This window comes from Rhinolophus ferrumequinum, chromosome X, assembly GCF_004115265.2.
Source record: "Rhinolophus ferrumequinum isolate MPI-CBG mRhiFer1 chromosome X, mRhiFer1_v1.p, whole genome shotgun sequence".
In the NCBI taxonomy this organism is placed as follows: Eukaryota; Metazoa; Chordata; class Mammalia; order Chiroptera; family Rhinolophidae; genus Rhinolophus; species Rhinolophus ferrumequinum.
In genome coordinates this window covers 19,422,120-19,444,371 of record NC_046284.1, presented here as the reverse complement: position 1 = coordinate 19,444,371, position 22,252 = coordinate 19,422,120, and the positions used below count along the sequence as shown (strand labels likewise).

At 42.3% G+C, this 22,252-nt stretch overlaps 1 protein-coding gene across 1 annotated transcript in view; it reads left to right on the top strand.

Moving 5' to 3' along the window:
- The first annotated feature begins 2,982 nt into the window (after positions 1 to 2,982).
- The window catches only part of LOC117028114 (transmembrane 9 superfamily member 2-like), a 121,078-nt gene continuing 101,808 nt past the window's right edge, over positions 2,983 to 22,252 (top strand). Inside the window, exon 1 of the mRNA XM_033116281.1 lies at positions 2,983 to 3,171. Within this exon, the coding sequence (XP_032972172.1) occupies positions 2,998 to 3,171 (174 nt within the window). The 5' untranslated portion in view covers positions 2,983 to 2,997. The remainder of the gene's footprint in view (positions 3,172 to 22,252) is intronic.

Below are 22,252 nucleotides of genomic sequence, written 5' to 3'. Positions count from 1 at the left end.
TATAACAGTGTAAGTTACATGGTATTCATTTATGACCTTTTCATTTATTCTGATCTCTACCATGCTCTTATTAAGTGGTCAGGTCTGTGCTAGGGATATGAAGATAAGGAACAAATGGATCCTGTGCTCAAGAAGTTTACTTTCAGTAGAGGGAGAGAGACAAGTAAGCCAATAAAACAAATAAAGTATTCTTCACTTTTCTACCAAAATACCCCTGATAGCACAGGAGGGCGAACCCATGTCTCCCTGGAGTTTGGAGCATAGCTTACATTAAGAAATTAATTTCTCTGAATTTTATTTTTCATAAGGCTTGCAAATTTTGCATTCCACACCATATTATAGCCCCATTTGTTTTGTTGTTGCTTTTATACACAGCAGCCAACCAAGTGGGGGTTTATTCTGGAAACACAAGACTGACTCAACATGTGAAAATCAATGTAATGCACCATATGAATAGTCTTAAGAAGAAACACACAATCCTATCAACTGATGCCAAAAAAATTGGATAAAATTCAATATCCAGTCACAATAAAAACTTAGAAAACTAGGGAGAGAAGGGAACTTAACATGATAAAGGGCAGCTATACAAAGCCTATAACTATTATGACACTTGCTGGCGAAAGACTGAACGCTTTCCCCCTAAGAAGGAAAACAAGGCAAGGGTGTCTACTCTCACCACTTCTATTCAACATCATACTGGAAATCCTATCCAGTGCAACAAGGCAAGAAACAAAAGGCATAGAAGTTGGAAAAGAACTGAAACGGTTCCTATTTGTGTACAACTTGAGAAGGTGTACAGGGCTGGCCAGAGGTGGCAGGCAAGCCTCATTCTAAAAGAGGTCTTCAAATTGGAGCATAGGGGAGGGGAGGCCTTTGTGTTGGGCAAAGCCAGGCCTGTCTAGTGGATGATTTGCACAAGGCTGCCCTGGGGCTTCTGCATCTTGTAGGGGGTGGTGGGAAGTCAGAAGACAAAGTCCTAGGGTCACTTAGATCTCTGGGCCCAGCAGTGACTGGAGCTGATGACAATCACACACTGTTGACACCAGGAGGGTTATGTGTTGTTGCTGAGAATGGGGATGTAGGCTTTGGTGATGCTCCACTTCTTGAGGTTAACAGACATGGCCCTGCTAGGAGCTTTAATGGAAGACTCCAATGACAGTGTTGGAGTTGTAGCTGATATGTGGTGATGAAGGCTGAAAGTATCATGAACACACTGACTGCTGCTCTTTCTTACCTCTCATCTCTCTCTGGTGTCTTCAGAGAGGCGGGGGTCTGCATCCTGTAGGTGACCAGGGTGGCATACCTACCCCAGGAAGTGCCCGATACCCATGTTCCCCTCACTTGGCGAGAGCCCCCCTGCTCCGCAGACCACCCAGTCCCACAGCAGTCCTGGCCTGCTTGGTCCTAGTGCAGCTGCTGGATGCCTGGGGCATAGACCTGGAAAGCTGGCAGAGCATCCCTTTTATTTTAACATACACACTTCTACATCCAAAGGCAGACCAGAGAAGCTCTGGTGATTTCCAACTATGACTACTCTCATGCTTCCTAGCTCCCTTTTCCTGTTCCTTTCCACAAAGGTGGTACCCCTTCTGATCATATTATCCTGTTCTCCAAATCTTTACATGGGCTTTTAATTCTCTTGTTAAAGTCCAGTCTTTTCACTCTCACAACTCCCCTAATTCTGATTGATTGTACATTTTCTCCTTTATTTCTCCTACAACTTTTACCACCTCTCTAGTCCAAGCCTTAATTCGCTAAATTTCTGCATGCCTGTGCTAATGGCTATCTCACTGCCTTTGTCCAGTCTTGAATCACAGCCTGCCAAAAAGCAGAAGAAAAGACCTCTTGGAGGGAGGGGACCTGGGCAGAAAGGCACTAGGCCAGGCGCTTGAGTCTCAGCATAAACAAATAACTTCTTGTTCTCTATAGTTCTTGAGACAGGTGGTAAAACAAGCTCTTCTACTGTTTGTTCTATATTACCGACAATACTCTCTAGGTCCTAATACAAGCAAGCACTTTGCGTTATATATAGTACAGCACAAGGAGCAGAAGGTAAGAGTGACAAGGATTCTTACAGAGGTTGCAAAATAAGATCCCTGCCGCTAAGAGAAACTTTCTTTAAAACTCAAAGAGCAACCTGTTTTCTTTCCCTCCCTCTTCTTTAGTCTTTTCCCTTCCTTCCTCCTTCCCTAGACCTGCGCTGTCCAATAGAAATATAATGCGAGCCGCATACGTAATTTTAAACATTCTAGTAGCCACACTTGAATAAAAAGCAACGGGTGAAATTAATTTTAATAATGTTTTCTTTAACTTAATAGACCCAACATATTACCATTTCAACATGTAATCAATATAGAGAGGTTTTGCAGCCTTTTTGCCGTGCAAAGTCTTTGAAACCTGGTGTGCAGTTGACACAGAACATCAACTTCCGACTAGCTTCATTTCAAGCGCCTAATAGCCACTACACTGGGCAGTGAGGCCCTGGAATTCCCCCTCTTCTCCACCCCCGCCACCCCTCCCCCCGACCCGCAAACCGGGTAGCAAGAAATGTAGATGGCGGGGGCGGTAAACTTGCTACTGTGGTAAAGGGAAAGGCAAATTCAGGAGGACGGGAGACCCTGTGATATGAGGATGTTGAGACCTGTCAGACAGCCTCCTCTGCACCCCCTCCCTCAGGTCCGCGAGGTAGCACTGAAGGTAGTGGGTGAGGCACTGCCTCTACCCGGGTAAAGTGCTAGGCTGGGTGGCGTTGAAAGCGGCGGGACTCGCACACAGGCGTACTACGCGCTCTTGCAAACCCAGCCAGGTACCTAGCAACTGGGTTCCAAGCCAGTGTGTCGCCAGAATAAGTGGCCTTCCTGGGAGTTCTAGTTCCAGCAGTCGATCTTGGCTCTTCCCTGTTTACTGCGATTCTACCTAATCATTTCCACTTCTCCCCTCCACTGGTTGCAATCTCTCTCATGGTGCATGTCCCCGAGCGCTGAGCCGGCTCCTAAAATGAGTACTCATGGTTTCCGCGTGGGAACCAAACTCTGGCCTGCCCTCCCTGGGCTGAGGTGGCTGCTGGGGCTGCTCCTGGGGCTTCAGACCGCTCGCTGCCCCGCTTTCTACCTCCCCGGGTTGGCTCCGGTCAATTTCTGCGAGGCGAACCGAGAGACTGTAACCTGCAAGGTGAGAACCAGACGGAGGGAGTGAGATGTGAGAAGGCTGGGGGCAGGGGCACGGGGCACAGCAGGGCAAACCAGGATCGGTGGCTCTTTGACTCGGACCCGGGATGCTAGAGCCCTCTCTGTGGGTGTCTCAGGGTCTCAAACTCTGACCCTTGCACTTGGCGGATCTGGATCTCTCTTTTCACCTGATCCTCTTTCCTTCGCACTACGCTCCTCCCTCTTCCTCTCGGTTCCTTTAACTCCTCTCAGCTCCTCCTTTTCCCCTTTTCTATCGGCTCCTTCCCTTCTGTCTCTGCGGCTCCCTTTCCCCTCCCTCTCGGCTCCGCCCCTCCCTCCCCTCTTTCCTTATAGGCTCCGCCCCTTCCATAGGTCCCGCCCTCTTCCCTTATCTTGGTCCCTCTCTTTTCCCCTTTCATGGCTTCTTCGCTGTCCTCTCAAATCCTTCTCAGCCCCCTCCTCAGCTTCTCCTCCTCCCTCTCTGTTCCTCCCTCTTTGTTTCTCCCTCTCCCCCTCCCTATTGGCTGCTCCTCCATCTCTTTCTTAGCTTCTCCTCCTGCTTCACAGCTCCTCGCCTTCCTTCCTCTCGGTTCCTTCCTCTCCCTTTCAGCATTCTCCCCCCTCTCCTTTCTTCCCCTTCCTATTAGTCTCCTTATACAGTCTCCCTTTCAAGACTCACACACTCACTGTGGTCTTTCTTAGATATGTTTCCATCATGTTTCTGTCACCCTTCACTCTTGTGGTCTCAATTCTTGTTCATCCACTTTGGTTTTCCCTGGGCCCTCTCTCCTCAAACACCAAGATAGCATTATTTACCTCTTAGACATGTTGTGAGAATAAAATGAGAGAATGTATGAAAAGCACTGACAACAGCACCTGACACATAGTAAGCTTTCATTAAATGCTAACTATTATAAACATTAGTTTTCTTTAGCCAGAGATTTCTGGCCCAATTCCTTTTCCATGTGTCCACCAACCCCCAACAATTTCTTTTCTTTTTTTTTTAGAATTCTTTTCTTCTTTTTAATTTATTGGGGTGACAATTGTTAGTAAAATTACATAGATTTCAGGTGTGCAATTCTGTTTCACATCATCTATAAATTACATTGTGTGTTCACCACCCAGAGTCAGTTCTCCTTCCATCACCATATATTTGATCCCCCTTACCCTCAGCTCCCACCCCCCAACCCCCTTACCCTCTGGTAACCACTAAATTTCGTTCCCCAGATTAATTTTCAAACCCCGTGGCCATCTTGTGGTTACTGACTGTTTTCTAATCCCCTCACCTTCCCCCTTATCCCCACCCCCCCGCCCATCTAGCAACCCTCAGTTTTTCCTCTTTGTCTCCCAAACTGTTTCTGATTAGTTCATTCACTTATTCTTTTCTTTAGATTCCGCATATAAGTGAGATCATATGGTACTTATCTTTCTCTGTCTGACTTATTTCACTTAACATAATGTTCTCTAGGTCCATCCATGTTGTTGCAAATGGTAAGATTTCTTTCTTCTTTATGGCTGCGTAATACTCCATTGTATAAATGTACCACAGTTTCTTAATCCAGTCATCTACTGATGGGCATTTCGATTGTTTCCATGTCTTAGCTATTGTGTATAGTGCTGCAATAAACATAGGAGTGCATAAAGATTTTTGAATTGGAGTTTTGGATTTCTCCGGATAGATACCTAGCAGTGGAATTACTGGATCATAGGGTAGTTCCATTTTCAGATTTTTGAGATACCTCCATACTGTTTTCCATAGTGGCTGCACCAATCTGCAATCCCACCAACAGTGCAAGGGTTCCCTTTTCTCCACAACCGCGCCAGCACTTGTTGTTTGTTGATTTATTGATGATAGCCATTTTGACTGGGGTGAGGTGGTATCTCATTGTGGTTTTTATTTGCATTTCTCTGATGGTTAGTGAGGTTGAACATTTCTTCATATGTCTGTTTGCCATCTGTATGTCCTTTTTAGAAAAATGTCTCTTCAAGTCCTCTGCCCATTTTTTAATTGGGTCGTTTGTTTTTTTGGAGTTGAGTTGAGTGAGTTTTTCATAGATTCGTGATATTAATCCCTTATCAGATATATCATTGGCAAATATCTTTTCCCATTCAGTAGGATCCCTTTTTGTTTTATTGATGGTTTCCTTTGCTGTGAAAAAACTTTTTAGTTTGATATAATCCCACATGTTTATTTTTTCTCTTACTTCCTTCGCGCGAGGGGATATATCAGTAAAAATCTTACTCCGGGTAATGTCTGTGAAGTTTCTTCCTATATTTTCTTCTAGGTATTTTATGGTTTCAGATCTTACATTTAAGTCTTTAAGCCATTTTGAATTTATTTTCCCAATAATTTCTTGACTCCCTCCTTTGACAGCCTTGTTTTTGTAACTGTAGACTGACTCAAAAAAATATTTTGCAAGTAATCAATTCAAAAGATTTTTTATGAATGAGAGTTATATTCTGGCCCCTAGTTGCCTAATCTAGTGTATGCAGGAGTGTTCTCTGGTAGAAGGCATCACGAAGTTGAGAACAGTGCTGGGTGTGGTTTGACTATGGATTTACCAAACTTGAAAGTCCCAGGAGTTTTTAAAGGTCAGTTGTAGGTGCAGTAAGTTTGCTCTTAACACCTGGAGTTTGCCTTTCCTGTGAGAAGTATTGACAGTAATGTTTTGAGCCAACATCTTGCCAAACACATGTAATGTAAGAAATGTCATTTGAAAATATTGTATATCTGCCTTTTCTCTCACTGGTGATATCTGGTCCTGGCTCTTTATTCTTTATTTAAACAGGCTTCCTAGAAAAGAAACATGATCTTTAACCATAAGAAATATCTAGAATTTCTTTTCTGTAAGTTCTTTTTTAGGCTATTACTCACATCTTTAAAAGTGTTCTACTTTTTTATTCTGAGATTGCATCTTTTTTCCTTTGGTGAGTCTCTCATCTTTATGTTTAACCCTCCAAACTTCCCTAATTCCCTAGTGTCCAGATCCCTTGATTTTTAATTTACATTATGGTTCATTCTTGGTGTTGTACATCCTATGAGCTTGGACAAATGTATCTATGTATCCATCATTATAATATCAATACAGAGTAATTTCACTGCTGTAAAAATCCTCTGTGCCTTCTGCCTGGTCATCTCTCCCTCCCTTAAACTCCTGGCAATCACTGATCTATTTACTGTCTCCATAGTTTTGCCTTTTCCACAATGTCATGTTGTTGGAATCATCCAGTATCTAGCCTTTTAAGATTGGCTTCTTTCACTTAGTCATATTCATTGAAAGTTTCTCCATGTCTTTTCATAGCTCATTTCTTTTTAGTGATGAATAATAGTCCATTGTCTGGATGTACCACAGTTTATACATTCACCTACTGAAGGACATCTTGATTGCTTCCAAGATTTGGCAATTACGAACAAAGCTGCTATAAACACCCATGTGAAGGTTTTTATGTGACATAAGTCCTCAGCTCCTTTGGGTAAAATACCAAGGAGTGTGATTTTTGAATTGTATGGTCAGAGTATTTTTAGTTTATAAGGAATTGCCAAACTGTCTTCCAAAGTGGCTGCACCATTTTGCATTCCCACTAGCCATGAGAGTCCACATGCATTTTTTAACCAAAATAAAATCGTAGTATTCATGTTATTTTATAACCTGCATTTTTCTGTAAACAACTTCCATCTTTCCACATCAGTATATTTTTATCTCATCTATTACCCAGTTCATAGTCAGATTTCCCCAGCTATCCCTGAAATACCCAAACCAAATCAAATCTAGGACCACAAATTTTATCTATTATATTTTTATGGCTCTCTTAATGAAACACAACCTCCCCTTTTTCTTTTCATAAAGGGGGACAGTCTGATTTTCCTGTGGAATATCCCTTCATTTGGATTTGTTTGTTTGCTGCCTTATTATGGCATTTAGCTTGGTTTAATGGTTAAACTTGAACCCTTTGGAAAGTAATTTGAAATATGTATCAAAGTCTACAAAAACATTCCCCCTCCCATTGTAATGATCCCACCTCTTAGAATAACATGCAAGGACACAGGCAGATGAGAGATTTTCTCTGTGAATGTTTTATCTACCTGTTTCCTTTAGTCACATAGTAACTGGAGGGCACTAATATCATTAGTTTCTTGTCCATCCTTCTAGGGATTTTATGAATATATAAACAAATATGTATTTATATTCTTTCTTCCTCCCTTTTTTAAACAAATGGTAGCATACTGTTTTCATCTTCATGTACCTTTATTCATTTAACAATGTAGCTTGGAGATAGTTTTATATCATTGCATAAAGCACATTCTTGTTTTTCATAATGGTTGCATACCATTCCCAATGATGTGCTCTAATTGATCTACATAGTCCCTTATTTACATATTTAGCTTGTTTCCATTCTCTTGATCTTACCAAACATTGCTACATGTGGAAATATATCTATTGATTAAATTCTTAGGAATGGAATTGCTGGGTCAAAGAATATGTGCACTTAAAAATTTTGATACTGTCAAATTGCTCTCCATGGAGGTTGTATTAATATATACTCTCACCAACAGTGTGTAAGAGTGCCTGTTTCTCCACAGCTTGACAACAATGTGTTATCAAACTTTGAGATTTTTGACAATCTCATAGGTGAAAAATTGTATGTTGTGGTTTTAATTTGCATTTCTTTTATTAGGAATATTTTTTATTGAGAATCTATTCATATAATTAAAAGATATTTGCATTTTCTTTTCACTATCTGTATATCCTTTGCTAATTTTTCTATTAGGATGAATATTTTAAAAATTGATTTGTGGGAACTCTTAAATCAGGAAACTAGTCCCTTGTCTGTTTCCCAAGTTTGTCACTTGTCTTTCAGTTTTGCTTATTGAATTTTTTTTTTTTGCCGTTTAGAAAAATTGGCTTTTATTCTAATTTGTCAACATTTTTTATGGCTTCTGAGTTTTGTTCCCTATTTTGCAAGATCTTTCCTATCCCAGCCAAGATTACAAAATAATTCTTCCATGGTTTTTTCTATTACTTTTATGGTTTAAAATTTAACATTTAAATACAATGAATATTTCCTGGTGTAATTATATATGAGATAAGGAGCCAACTTAACTTTTTTCCCCCAGATAACTGACCAGTTGTCTTAACGCCATTTATTAATGAACTATCTTTTCTACACTTGATTTGAGAAACCGTCAGGGTTCTTTTAAATATAATAATCTCCAAATAGGCATTTTAAAATACAGTTCAAATCTCATGTACTTTGTCAATATTGGGACTCTAGATGAGAGCTATTATCCTTAATTATCTTCTGTCCTTTTAGAAACTTTTGCCTATTCACCTTTATAAAATTATAACTGATATGTGTTGCTATTGCAAACTTTCTGATAAGGTATAATTAAGTGCAGATACAATTCTCTTGTTTTACAAAGCTATAGTAAGGCTATATTTGTTTCCATTCTTGATAATTTTCTGCATCCTCTTCTTAAAAAAAAAAGAAAAATCTAAGCATGGCCCCACACCCATGCGTGGCAGTTGAGAATTGGGAGAGATAGCTCAGCTGCAGAGGTCTCCTCAGATGTCCCACTCCATAACAGGCTCCCCGGGCCAGAGTACCATTGCTAGGAAGAGGAACCCTCACAACATCTGGCTATGGAAATCAGTGGGGATTCCATCTGTCCAGGTGAGACAGAAAGCTGCTGGAAAGGAAGGTGTCCTTTTAAAGGGCACAGACTCTTTCATTTTTCAGGAGCTCACCCTAGGCTCTGGTGGAGGGATGGCGGCTCGGGAGGTACCAGAGTTGTGTGGCTTCAGGGTGAGGGCTAGAGGGACTGTCGCCATTGTCCTTCTGTTGAGCCATCCTCCCATGCAGCCTGAGGGCGCCATCTTTCCTGTGTTAATCCCTCCCACATATAGCCAAATCTGAATTTGCATTAACCTGGTGAACTCCGCTTGTTCCACCCTGGTGACTCCATTGAGACCCAGCCCTACTCAATTTAAGTACTACCTGAGGCTCCTTCAGTGGCTGAGCCTTATGTGCAGCTGGCATGTATTGGCAGACTTTGGGGTGCCTTGGGCCATTTGTTGAGCTACCCTAGGCCCGGTACTGGTGGCAGCTGTCCTCAGTTTGCAGCATAGCATCTCCCATGAGCCTCCAGGTTCAACATAGGCTGGGACCAACCACAGATCGCTTTATCACTCCTACCAAGTAGACCTGGCTGGTCACAGGCAGTAGCTGACCTTGGCCTGTATGGGAACCCCTTCTGAGAGGCCCCAGAAACAACACACCAAGAAGCCAGCTTCAGATGATACCAGAGCACTACCTGGTTAGCCACATAAGTGGCACTCCCAAAGAGTGGTCTCCACATGCACTGGAGCCCACTAGGGTGAATCCCGCTCATGGGGTCAGTCCCAACACAGCAGCTAATATACTGTGGTCATGGCCAGTACTCAGAGCCTGTCAGCCTAAGGGTCATACCACCAACTGATGTGCCAACAGCAATCAAGGCCCAACTACAAGAGGTGGGCACACACAACCCACACAAGAGACATTCCTGGAGCACCCAGCTCAGGTGGTCAGGGAGACTGCACCACTGGGCTCCACAGGACACCTACCAAATAAGGCCACCCAGCCCAGACTGGAAGACATAGAAAATCTCCCTAATACAGAGAAACAAACACAGAGAGGCAGCTGAAATTAGGAGACAAAGAAACATGACCCAAATGAAAGAACAGGAAAAGAACTAAATGAAATGGAGGCAAGCAACCTACCAGATACAGAGTTCAAAACACTGGTTACAAAGATGCTCAAGGAATTTAATGAGAACTTCAACAAAGAGATAGTAAGCATAAAAAAGGACTAGAAACCATAAAAAAGAACTTGTCAGAAATGAAGACTACAATAACTGAAGTGAAAAATACACCAGAAGTAATCAACAGACCAGATGCAGCGTTCAAAACACTGGCTATAAGAATGCTCAATAATCTCAGTGAGAACTTCAACAAAGAGATAGGAAACATAAAAATGGAGATAGAAAACATGTGAAAAAGAACCAGTCAGAAATTAAGAATACAACTGAAATGAAGAATACATTCGAGGGAATCAGCATTACATTAGATGAAGCAGAGGATCGAATCAATGATTTTGAAGACAAGGTAGCAGAAAATACCCACTTAGAACAGCAAAAAGAAAAAGGAATCCAAAAAAATGAGGATAGTTTAAGGGACCTATCGGACAACATTAAGAGTACCAACATTCACATCATAGGGATACCAGAAAGAGAAGAGAGAGCAGGGATAGAAAACCTATTTGAAGAAATAATGATGGAAAACTTCCCTAACCTGGTGAAGGAAATAGACACACAAGCCCAGGAAGCACAGAGAGTCCTAAACAAGATCAACTCAAAGAGGCCCACACCAAGACACATCGTAATTAAAATGGCAAATGTTAAAGACAAAGAGAGAATTTTTAAATTTAAATAAATTCTTTATTAAGAATCTTATGACATCGACTTAATTTCTGGCAAAGAGAGAAGCAAATGAGTGATAAAGATTTTTTTTTCATTACTAAACGAACAGTTATGTAACCGTCCCACATGGATCAACCAGGATGAAGTGAGAATGGTAAAAGACTAAAATAGCCCTGCTTCTCTCTACAAGTTAAAATTACAGTGGGGGATTTCATGTGGAACATATTTGTCATATAGCCTCTGTCCTCTCATGAAGACCTTCACTTCATTGTCCAGTGCGAAGGTGTCATCATCCTAAAGTGGTAGAACATTTGACATTCTTGAATTCCTTATGGTGATTACACACATGATGAATAATGCCCTGGTCTGCTAATTTCTGCATGAGTTTAATTGCCATCTCTCTGTCACAAACCTCTTTGTAACAAATCAGCCAGTCAATCAGTTATTTCATGATACAACAGTTTGGGTAGGTTTTGAGATGTTGCTGCCTATTTTTAATAGCCTTTTCTTCATGCAACCTGAGCTGTAGTTTCTCCCCAGCAGCAGGACCTCAGTTATGCACACCAGCTCCCTTTGCTGTTCCACGCCACTCCCGCTGAGGCTGCTGTTACTCACACTGCTGCTAGTGCTACTGTTTAAAGAGTGAATTTTAAAAGCATCAAGAGAAAAGCAGTTAGTTATTTATAAGGGAGCACCCATGAGACTGTTAGCTGATTTCTCAACAGAAACATTGCAGGCCAGAAGGGATTGGCATGAAATATTCAAAGTGATGAAAAGCAAGGACCTACAACCAAGATTATTCTAACCAGCCCAAAACTATCATTTAGAATTGAAAGACAGCTGAAGACTTTCCCAAACAATAAAAAGCTAAAGGAGTTCATCACCACCAAACCAATATTACAAGGAGTATTAGAAGGACTTCTTTAATACCAAAAAAATATATATGAATAACAAAATGGCAATAAAAACATATCTATTAACAATCACCTTTTTTTAAATTTATTGGGATGACAATTGTTAGTGAAATTACATAGATTTAAGGTGTACAATTTTGTATTACATCATCTATAAATGCCATTGTGTGTTGACCACCCAGAGTCAGTTCTCCTTCCATCACCATATATTTGATCCCCCTTACCCTCATCTCCCAGCCCCCCAACCCCCTTACCCTCTGGTAACCACTAAACTATTCTCTGTGTCTATGAGTCTTTGTTTCTCATTTGTTTGTCTTGTTCTTTTGTTGTTTTTGGTTTATATACCGCATATCAGTGAAAGTCATATGGTTCTCTGCTTTTTCTGCTGAATTATTTCGCTTAGCATCATACTCTCAAGATCCATCCATGTTGTCACAAATGTTCCTGTATCATCTTTTCTTACCGCCGAATAGTATTCCATTGTGTATATATACCACAACTTCTTTATCCATTCATCTATCGAAGGACATTTTGGTTGTTTCCATGTCTTGGCCACCGTAAACAAACCTGCAATGAACATTGGAGCACACGAGTCTTTATGTATAAATGTTTTCAGATTTTTTGGGTAGATACCCAGTAGAGGGACTGCTGGGTCATATGGTAATTCTATTCGTAATTTTTTGAGGAACCTCCACACTGCCTTCCATAGCGGCTTCACCAGTCTGCATTCCCACCAACAGTGTATGAGGGTTCCTTTTTCTCCACAGCCTCTCCAACACTTGTTACTATTTGTCTTGTAGATGATAGCCATTCTAACTGGGGTGAGGTGATATCTCATTGTGGTTTTTATTTGCATTTCTCTGATGATTAGTGATGTTGAGCATTTTTTCATATTTCTATTGGGCATTTGTTATGTCCTTTGGAGAAATGTCTCTTCAGGTCCTCTGCCCATTTTTCAATTGGGTTGTTTGTTTTTTTGTTGTTGAGTTTCATGAGTTCCTTGTATATTTTGGATATTAGCCCCTTATCGGAGGCACTGTTTGCAAAACTCTTCTCCCATTCAGTTGGTTGCCTCTTTATTTTGTCGATGGTTTCTTTTGCTGTGCAGAAGCTTTTAAGTTTCATATGGTCCCATTCGTTTATTTTAGCTTTTACTTCCATTGCCTTTGGAGTCAAATTCATAAAATGCTCTTTGAACCCAAGGTCCATAAGTTTAGTACCTATGTTTTCTTCTATGCAGTTTATTGTGTCAGGTCTTATGCTTAAGTCTTTGATCCATTTTGAATTAATTTTGGTACATGGTGACAGATAGAAGTCCAGTTTCATTCTTTTGCACGTGGCTTTCCAATTCTGCCAGCACCATTTATTGAAGAGGCTGTCTTTCCTCCATTGTATGTTTTTAGCTTCCTTGTCAAAAATTATCTGTACATATTTATGTGGTTTTATTTCTGGGTTCTCAATTCTATTCCATTGGTCTATGTGTCTGTTTTTCTGCCAATACCATGCTGTTTGATTATTGTAGCCCTGTAGTACAAGCTAAAGTCAGGGAATGTGATATCTCCAGTATTGTTCTTTTTTCTTAAAATTGCTTTGGCTATTCGGGGTCTTTTATGGTTCCAAACAAATCTGATGATTTTTTGTTCTATTTCTTTAAAAAATGCCTTTGGGATTTTGATGGGGATTGCATTAAATCTGTATATTGCTTTGGGTAATATGGCCATTTTAACTATGTTGATTCTTCCAATCCATGAGCACGGAATGTCTTTCCATTTCTTTGTGTCTTCCTCAATTTCTTTCAAAAATATCTTACAGTTTTCAGCATATAGGTCCTTCACATCCTTGGTTAAGTTTATTCCTAGGTATTTTACTCTTTCTGCTGCAATTGCAAAAGGAATTGTTTTCTGTATTTCTTTTCCTGAGATTTTATTGTTAGTATATAGGAATGCAATGGACTTTTGTAAGTTGATTTTGTAGCCAGTAACTTTACTGTATTTGTTGACTGTTTCTAATAGCTTTTTGGTGAAGTCTTTAGGGTTTTCTATATATAGCATCATGTCATCTGCAAAGAGTGATAATTTAACTTGTCATTAACAATTTGGATGCCTTTTATTTCTTCCTCTTGCCTGATTCCTCTGGCAAGGACTTCCAACACTACGTTGAAAAGCAGAGGTGATAGGGGACAGACCTGTCATGTTCCTAAACGTAGAGCAAAGGGCTTCAGTTTTTCACCATTAATTATGAGATTAGCTGAGGGCTTGTCATAGATGGCCTTTATTATGTTAAGGTATTTTCCTTCTATACCTATTTTATTAAGTGTTTTAATCATAAATAGATGTTGTATCTTGTCAAATGCTTTTTCTACATCAATTGATATAATCATATGATTTTTGTCCTTTATTTTGTTTATGTGATGTATCACATTGATGGATTTGCGGATGTTGAACCATCCTTGTGCCCCGGGGCTGAACCCCACTTGGTCATGATGAGTAATCTTTTTAATGCATTGTTGTATTCGATTTGCTAGAATTTTGTTTAGGATTTTTGCATCTGCATTCATCAGACATATTGGTCTGTAGTTTTCTTTTTTTGTGTTGTCCTTACCAGGTTTTGGTATCAGGGTAATGTTGGCCTCATAAAATGAGTTAGGGAGTACTGTCTCCTCTTCAATTTTTTGGAGAGCTTGAGTAGGATTGGTATTAGATCCTCTTTGAAGGTTTGGTATAATAATTCACTAGTGAAGCCATCTGGTCCGGGACTTTTGCTTTTGGGAAGGTTTTGGATGACTGATTCAATTTCTTTATTGGTGATCGATCTGTTTAGATTTTCGAGTTCTTCATGGTTCAGCCTTGGAAGGCTATATGTTTCTAAGAACCTGTCCATTTCTTCTAGGTTACTGAATTTGGTGGCATATAGTCCTTCATAGTATTCTTGGATGATCCTTTGTATTTCTGTGGTGTCCGTGATAACTTCCCTTTTTCATTTCTGATTTTGTTAATTAGTGTCTTCTCTCTTCTTATCTTAGTGAGTCTAGCCAAGGATTTGTCTATTTTGTTAATCTTTTCAAAGAACCAGCTCTTTGTCACATTAATTATGTCTATTGTCTTTTGGTTCTCTATTTCATTTCGTTCCGCTCTCATTTTTGTTATTTCCTTTCTTCTGCTGACCTTGGGTTTCACTTGTTCTTCTTTTTCTAGTTCTTTAAGGTGCAACATGAGGTTATTTATTTGTGATTTTTCTTGTTTCTTGAGATAGGCCTCTAATGATATACATTTCCCTCTTAAAACTGATTTTGCTGCATCCCCAAAATTTTGGTAGGATGTATTTTCATTGTCATTTGTTTCTATGTGTCTTTTGATCTCTCCTCTAATTTCTTCTTTGACCCAGTCGTTCTTTAAAAGTATGTTGTTTAATCTCCATGTATTTGTGTTTTTTCGGCTTTCTTTTTGCAGTTAATATCCAATTTCAAAGCCTTGTGATCAGAGAATACGCTTGGTATGATTTCAATCTTCTTAAATTTGCTGAGGCTGATTTTATGTCCCAATATATGATCTATCCTTGAGAATGTTCCATGTACACTAGAAAAAATGTATAGTCAGATGTTTTAGGATGAAGTGCTCTATATATGTCAATTATGTCCATTTCATCTAATGTGTCATTTAGGGCTCGTATTTCGTTATTTGTTTTCTGTTTGGATGATCTATCCATAGCTGTCAATGATGTATTTAAGTCCCCTGGTATAATTGTGTTTTGGTCAATTTCTCCCTTTAGTTCTGTTAGTAGTTGCTTGGTATATTTCGGTGCTCCGTGATTGGGGGCATAAATATTGATGACTGTTATGTGTTCTTGTTGTATAGTCCCCTTTGCCATTATGAAATGTCCATCTTTGTCTCTTGTTATCTTTTTCACCCTGAAGTCTGTTTCATCTGATATCATTATGGCTACACTTGATTTTCTCTGGGTATCATTTGCTTGGAGTATCAATTTCCATGCTTTCACTTTGAGTCTATGCTTGTCCTTGTAGCTGAGATGTGTCTCTTGGAGACAGCATATGGTTGGGTTTAGTTTTTTGATCCACTCTGCTACTCTGTGCATTTTTATTGGTGACTTCAGTCCATTTACATTTAGGGTGATTATTGATATGTGAAGATTTCCTGTCATTCTATCTTTAGTTTTCTGGTAAGGCTGTGTCTCCATTGTTTCTTTGCCTTTTTGTTGTTGTCTATTATTTTTGTGTGGTGGTATTCTATGATGTTTCCCTGTGTTTCTTCTTTTATTGCAGTATATATTTCAGTTCTGGATTTTTTTTTGAGTGGTTACCCTTAAGTTTATGTAAAAGAAAGTTTGATATTTAGAGTATTCCATTTTCTTCAGTATGCTTACTTTCTCCATTCCCATATTCCGGTTCAGGCCTTTACTCTCCCTATTTTTATGTTTTGGTTGCCACAGATTGTCCCTGTTGATGGTGGTCGAATAGCCTACTTTAGTGTTTCTTGTAGTGCAGGTCATGTATTAGAAAATTCCCTCAGCTTCTGTATGTCTGGAAAGGTCTTTATTCCTCCTTCATATCTAAAGGATACCTTTGCTGGATATTTTATTCTTGGCTCATAATTTCTCTCTTTCAATAGTTTGAATATTTGGTTCCCCTCCCTCCTGGCTTGTAGAGTTTGTGCTGAAAAACCTGATGATAATCTAATGGGCTTTCCTTTGTAAGTTACCGACTTCTTTTCCTTGGCTGCCTTGAGGTATCTTTCTTTGTCGTTGATTCTAGACAGCTTCAACACAATGTGCCTTGGAGAAGGCCTGTTGGGATTGAGATAATTAGGTGTTCTATTTGCTTCTTGGATTCGAGGATCCAGTTGTGTCCACAAGTTTGGGAAGTTCTCATCAACAATTTGTTTGAACATATTCTCTGTTCCCTTCTCTCTTTCTTCTCCTTCTGGTATGCCCATTATTCTTATATTGCTCTTTCTGATGGAGTCAGAAAGTTCTTGTAGCGTTCTTTCATTTCTTTTAAGTCTCAAGTCTCTTTCTTCTTCCATCTGTGTCATTTCCAGGTTTTTAATCTTCGATGTCACTGATTCTTTCCTCCATCTGGTCAACTCTACTACCTATGCTGGCTATTTCATTTTCCATTTCTTCTATTGAGTTCTTAATCGCCAGAAATTCTATTTGGTTCTTTTTTAAAATTTGAATCTCTTTCTTAAAATGCTCATGTTGTTCTTTGATTGTGTTTCTGAGTTTATTAAACTGCCTTTCTGTGCTTTCTTGCATCTCGTTGAGTTTTTTCAGAACTGCAATCTTGAATTCTCTGTCATTTAAGTCACATATTTCCATATCTTTAAGTTCCTTTTCTGGAGACTTTTCACTTTCTTTCTGAGCTGTGTTGTTGCCTTGGTTATTCATTACAATTACTGATTTATTATTTCTCTTGCAGACATCTACAGGAGTGGCTTCTGCAACAGGTTGATAGGAAGAAGTCTTTGTTTTGTTTTCCAGTACTTGTTGGTGGAATGTTTTATTTTCTCTCTGACTGTAGCCTTTTATTTCTCTCTCACACGGTAATGCTATGTTTTCTCTGCACTGTTCCAGCTTCTCACACAATGGGGGGATTCCTTGTGAGATGGGCTTCTCCTCTGTTAATAGTTTGCCTGGGTCACAGGGTGCAGTGTCCGAGTCAGTATGCGGAGAGCTTTTGAAGTTCCAAAGCTCATCCTGCTCCAGATTCAGAGCTGGTATGTCTCAGCAGTTCTGTTTACTCCTGCAGGGATCCACCCAGATAGTGGGGTTGGGGCGGGGTTTGTTGTGAGAGGTCGACCAGAGCAATGGCGGTGACCACCACCACAGCTGGTCCTGCTTCCTCAGCTCCGTCCCCTTTGCGAGAACTAGTTGTGCTGCAAATCTCTGTCTGCGGTCCACAGTTCTCAGAACAGCAAATATTCTGTTCTTTTGATCTGACACTGCTACTGTTCCGCTTCTAGCACTGAGCAGGTCGGGGTGGGGCGAGCTCTGGAAGTATAGGGAGGGGGCGGCTAGTCTCAGTGCCTAAGGCTTCCATTCTCTGCTTGGCAGTGAGGGCTTAAACCACCGTTTTCAGCCTTCTTCCCTCAGTCTTTTCTCCGAGGTCTCTGCCGTGAGTGCTGGGTTCAGCCATGTTATATGCTGCCCCCTCAGCTGTGTGGGCCATAGCAGAGCCCTAGCAGTCCGAGTTCTTCCCCCTCCTGCAGCTGGGGTAGTTCTGGGATGCAGCGAACTCGGAGCACTGAGCTAGGTCTGCATCCTGCGCCCGCGCTGCTCCGTCTCCACACTTCTCCCTTCCCTCCTTCTCCCTCGTACAATTCGCCCACCTTTAGGTGAATTCAGTAGTGGGCCTCTTCATCTTGCCTGTCTGCTGTGCAGGGTGTCCTTTGTGGAGTTATTGTTGTTCGATTAGTTGTAAATTCCACAGGAGCTTTACAGAGGCTCACCTCACGCCGTCATTTTGATTATGTCTCGACAATTACTTTCAATGTAAATGGATTAAATGCTCCCATCAAAAGATGGGGTGACTGAATGGGTAAGAAAACAAGACCCTTACATACGAGTATGCTGCATGTAAGAGACTCACTTCAGATTGAAAGACACACACAGACTGAAAGTAAAGTGATGGAAGAAGAGATTTCATGAAAATGGAAAGAAACAAACAAACAAAGAAACAAACAGAAAAAGCTGGGGTAGCACTACTTACACCAGATAAGATAGACTTCAAAACAAATGCTATAACAAGAGACAAAGAAGGACCCATGATTCCCACTTCTGGGTATTTGTCTGAAGAAACTCAAAACACCACTTCCAGGAGATGTATGCATCCACATATTCATTGCAGCATTGTTTACAATGGCCAAGATGTGGAGGCAGACAGGGTGTTCGTCCGTGGGTGAATGGATAAAGAGGAGGTGGTGTATATATGCAATGGAATATTACTCAGCCATAAAAACAAATGAAATCTTGCCATTTGCCACAACATGGACGTAGAGGGTATTATGCTGATTGAAATAATTCAGACTGATAAAGATAAGCACCATACGATTTCACTTACACACAGAATCTAAAAAACAAAATAAATAAACAAACAAAACAGAAACACACTCATAGATACACAGAACATTTTGAGGGTTGCCCGGTGGAAGGGAGTTGGGGGATGGGTGAAAAAGGGGAAGGGATTAAGAAGCACAGGTTGGTAACTACAAAATAGTCATGGGAATGTAAAGTATTGATGTCATGCAGGGACTCATGTGAGGTCTCTGGTCCCACTCTCCACATAAGAACACAGGGTACAGTGAGGCCAAAAAGGAACACTCACGGAGCCACTATATTCTCGCCGGTGGCCTGGGTGAGACACATGCAGTAGGATCCACACCATACGCAGTACGCCATTCACTTCTCTCTGCCTGCCAACCAACCAACCAACCAACCAACCAACCAACCAACCAACCAACCAACCAGTACCGTCTGCTTTTCTGCCTGCCAACCAACCAAAAAAAGAGCACTGTCATGGCAGTTACCTCAGCAGCCAATTGGCCAACCAGCTACAGCCAATGACCAAGCAGTCACAGCCAATGGCCATCCACCACCTGAGCCAGCACCTCTCCCACACGAGGCCGAGCACCTGGAAACTGCTCTCTGGGACTCCATGCCCACACTCCACCCCTCCAGGGTCTCTCTTGACAGTCTACGTGACAAGCGTCTTCCGTGAGGGGCCCTGTGCCGTATTAGCCTATAGGTACCTATCGGCGGAAAGAAATAGCAGTCTTAGGAACCAACAATAGCAAATCCCTTTCATCTGGGAGGATACATGCAAGCTTTTTGTCCTGGGAAAGGAGGGTCGCTGCCACTGGCACCTTTCCCGGTTTGTGGTACCAAACCTTTATGGCAGTGCTTGGGGTCCTTTGCGTAGTTTCAACATGTAACAGAACAGGGACCCCATAATAGTCCATAGTGAGAGCACATAGGTTCCCCACAAAATCGTCCCGGCATCGGGGCCTCCATATACCACAGTCACTTGCGGTGGTCACTTGGCCACCAACCCTGGTGTCACTTGCAAATCATGAGTCAAACCAGCCCTCCATGGGGCTATCAGGCCCAACCACCGACAGTGCGGGCTTTTGACACACCAAAGCCAAGTCCATTGCTGCCGTTCCCCTGCTTTCAAGCATGTGGGTGCTGGCAGCAAAATGTTTCCATTTCTGCCGTAGCCTGGCTTTAACAGTCTCACTTGTGGTAATTTGTAATTGAATGGGAGCGGCCTTCCGATGTAGCAGAGCTTCTACTGGTGCAGGCCCTCCCTTCCGTGGCCTCTCGCTCAGGACTCTCAGGACGTCCCATAGACGCGAGGCCCAGTCACGCATCCTGGGAGGGTGTTTTGACACCCGGAGGCCTTGCTTCAAAAGGCCATTATAGCGTTCGATCATGCCAGCTGCTTGTGGATTGTACGGGGTATGAAACAACCATTGTACGTCCATCCTGGCAGCCCAGTGCTGCACTTCTTGCCCCATAAAATGGGTACCCCTGTCACTTTCAATGACTTAGGGGAGGCCATAGAGGGTGCACAGCCATTTAAAAGCGACCACTGTATGCTGCTGATCCGCAGCCAGACACGGCCAAGCAAACATCAACCCCGTAGCAGTGTCCACTGCTGTGAACGCATACATTGCATTGAGGGCTTTAGGTAGAAGTCCAATGTAATCCACTTGCCAGCGAGTGAGGGGCACCCTCCCTTGCGTAATCTGCTCTGTCTCCCGGGGAGCCTCCGCCTTCAGGGGCTGTCCTGGGCACAGACGGCATAATCATAGCAGGCATCTGCTATCTCCTGCCGTTTCAAAGGCAGACACCAGCGTCTGCTCACCCACCACATGGTTCGGCTTCCGGCGTGCTGCAATTTCCTATGCAGCTAATGGGCCACATCAGTGGCAGGAGCCCGTTCTAACCATCGGACCCGTGCCAGGGCATCTGCTTCATCATTACCTGGGGACACTAAGGGGGAGTGACCTGTGACATGCATTAGGGTCACCTCTTTTCTCTGCCCTAGGTCCCAAAGGTCCTGCCACATGGCTTGACCCCACAGTGGACGGTGTCCTACCAACCACTTTTGGTGTTTCCACGTAGGGAGCCACAGCGTTAGGCCCCGGAACACCGCCCAGTTGTCAGTACAAATAACTAGGGGCCCAGGCTCATGGCTGATTATCATTCACACAACCAGTGGCTACTCTGGCCTGCTCAGTATCAAACCAAATGGTATCTGTTTTGGGCTGCACACCAATAGCCGTCCAAATGGCTGCAGCTCCTTGGCTAGAACCATCAGTAAACCAGGCATCCTCAGGTCCTGTGGGCTGTCCTTCTTTGTAGGGCAAGGGCTCCAAGTCCTCCCCTCTAGGCAGAGTGCTTGGCTCAGCCTGGGCTACAAGCTCCACAGGCCCCAGACCTGTGGTAGCTCTGCGCTCAAAAGGCTTGAAATAAGGGTGCTACATTGCTCCAAGTAGGCACCCCAATTGGCGAGGGTGGTGGTCTGTGCCACCCCCGTTTTGGGTCCCTAGGTCCACGTACGGACCCACCTTTGGACGGGATAGGTTGTTCAAACCAACACCCGTGCCTGTGATGGCTTCTGTGGCCACTAGGGCTGCGTACACAGCAGCCAGCTGTTTCTCTATTAGAGAGTAGTGGACTTCCACTCCTTTCCACAATTGGGACCAGAATCCCACTGGCAACTGGAGACGCTCCTGCTGTTGCCAGAGGCCCCAACCATACCCCTCTTAGGTTACATGAACATGAAGTTCAAATGGGCCGCCAGGGTCTACTACTTGCAGAGCCTGTGCCTGCTGCACTGCCCGTTTAGTGGCAACAAAGTCTTGCTCTATGGTCTCTGTCCAATCCCATGAGGCCCCCTTTTTTTATCACGTTATACAAGGGCCTTGCCATTTGTGCTAAATGGGGTACAAATGCCCGCCAATATCCCAGCAGACCCAAATACGTCTGCAGTTTGGAGACCTTGGACAGCCGGGGAAAGGCTTGTATTTTGTCAATAATTGCCTCAGGTATGACCTTTGTCTTACCCGATCACACAACACCCAAAATCTTGACGGATAAGCCAGGGCCTTGGACCTTTTCCTCATTCACCGCCCAGCCACGTGACTTCATGTGGCAGAGAAGAGAGGGAGCTGCTTGCTCTAAATCTGAAAGAGAATCATATGTTAGTAAAATATCATCGACATAGTGAAAGAAGGCCACTGAGGACGGGTGATCCCACTGTGCCAAATCCTGGGCTACAAGCCTGTGGCAGATAGTGGGGCTATGCAGGTATCCTTGCGGAAGGACTTGAAAAGTCCACTGTTGCCCATCCCAAGTAAAAGGAAACTGCTCTTGACACTCGGATACAATGTCAATGGAGAAAAAAAGCATTGGCCAAGTCCACTACATAGTGATACGTTCCCAGGTGGACAGTCAGACGATCCATCAAATCGTGAATTGAAGGCACTGCAGTGTGCAAAAGTGGTGTCACCTTATTTAACTCCTTATAGTCCACAGCCATTTGCCAGGTCCCATCGGGCTTCTTGACAGGCCATACTGGGAGTTAAAGGGACTGTGCATTGGCCTCACAATATGTGCCTTCTCCAATTCCAATATTGTACGACCAATCTCCTCCTGTCCTCCTGGCAGGTGGTACTGTCACACTGTAACCA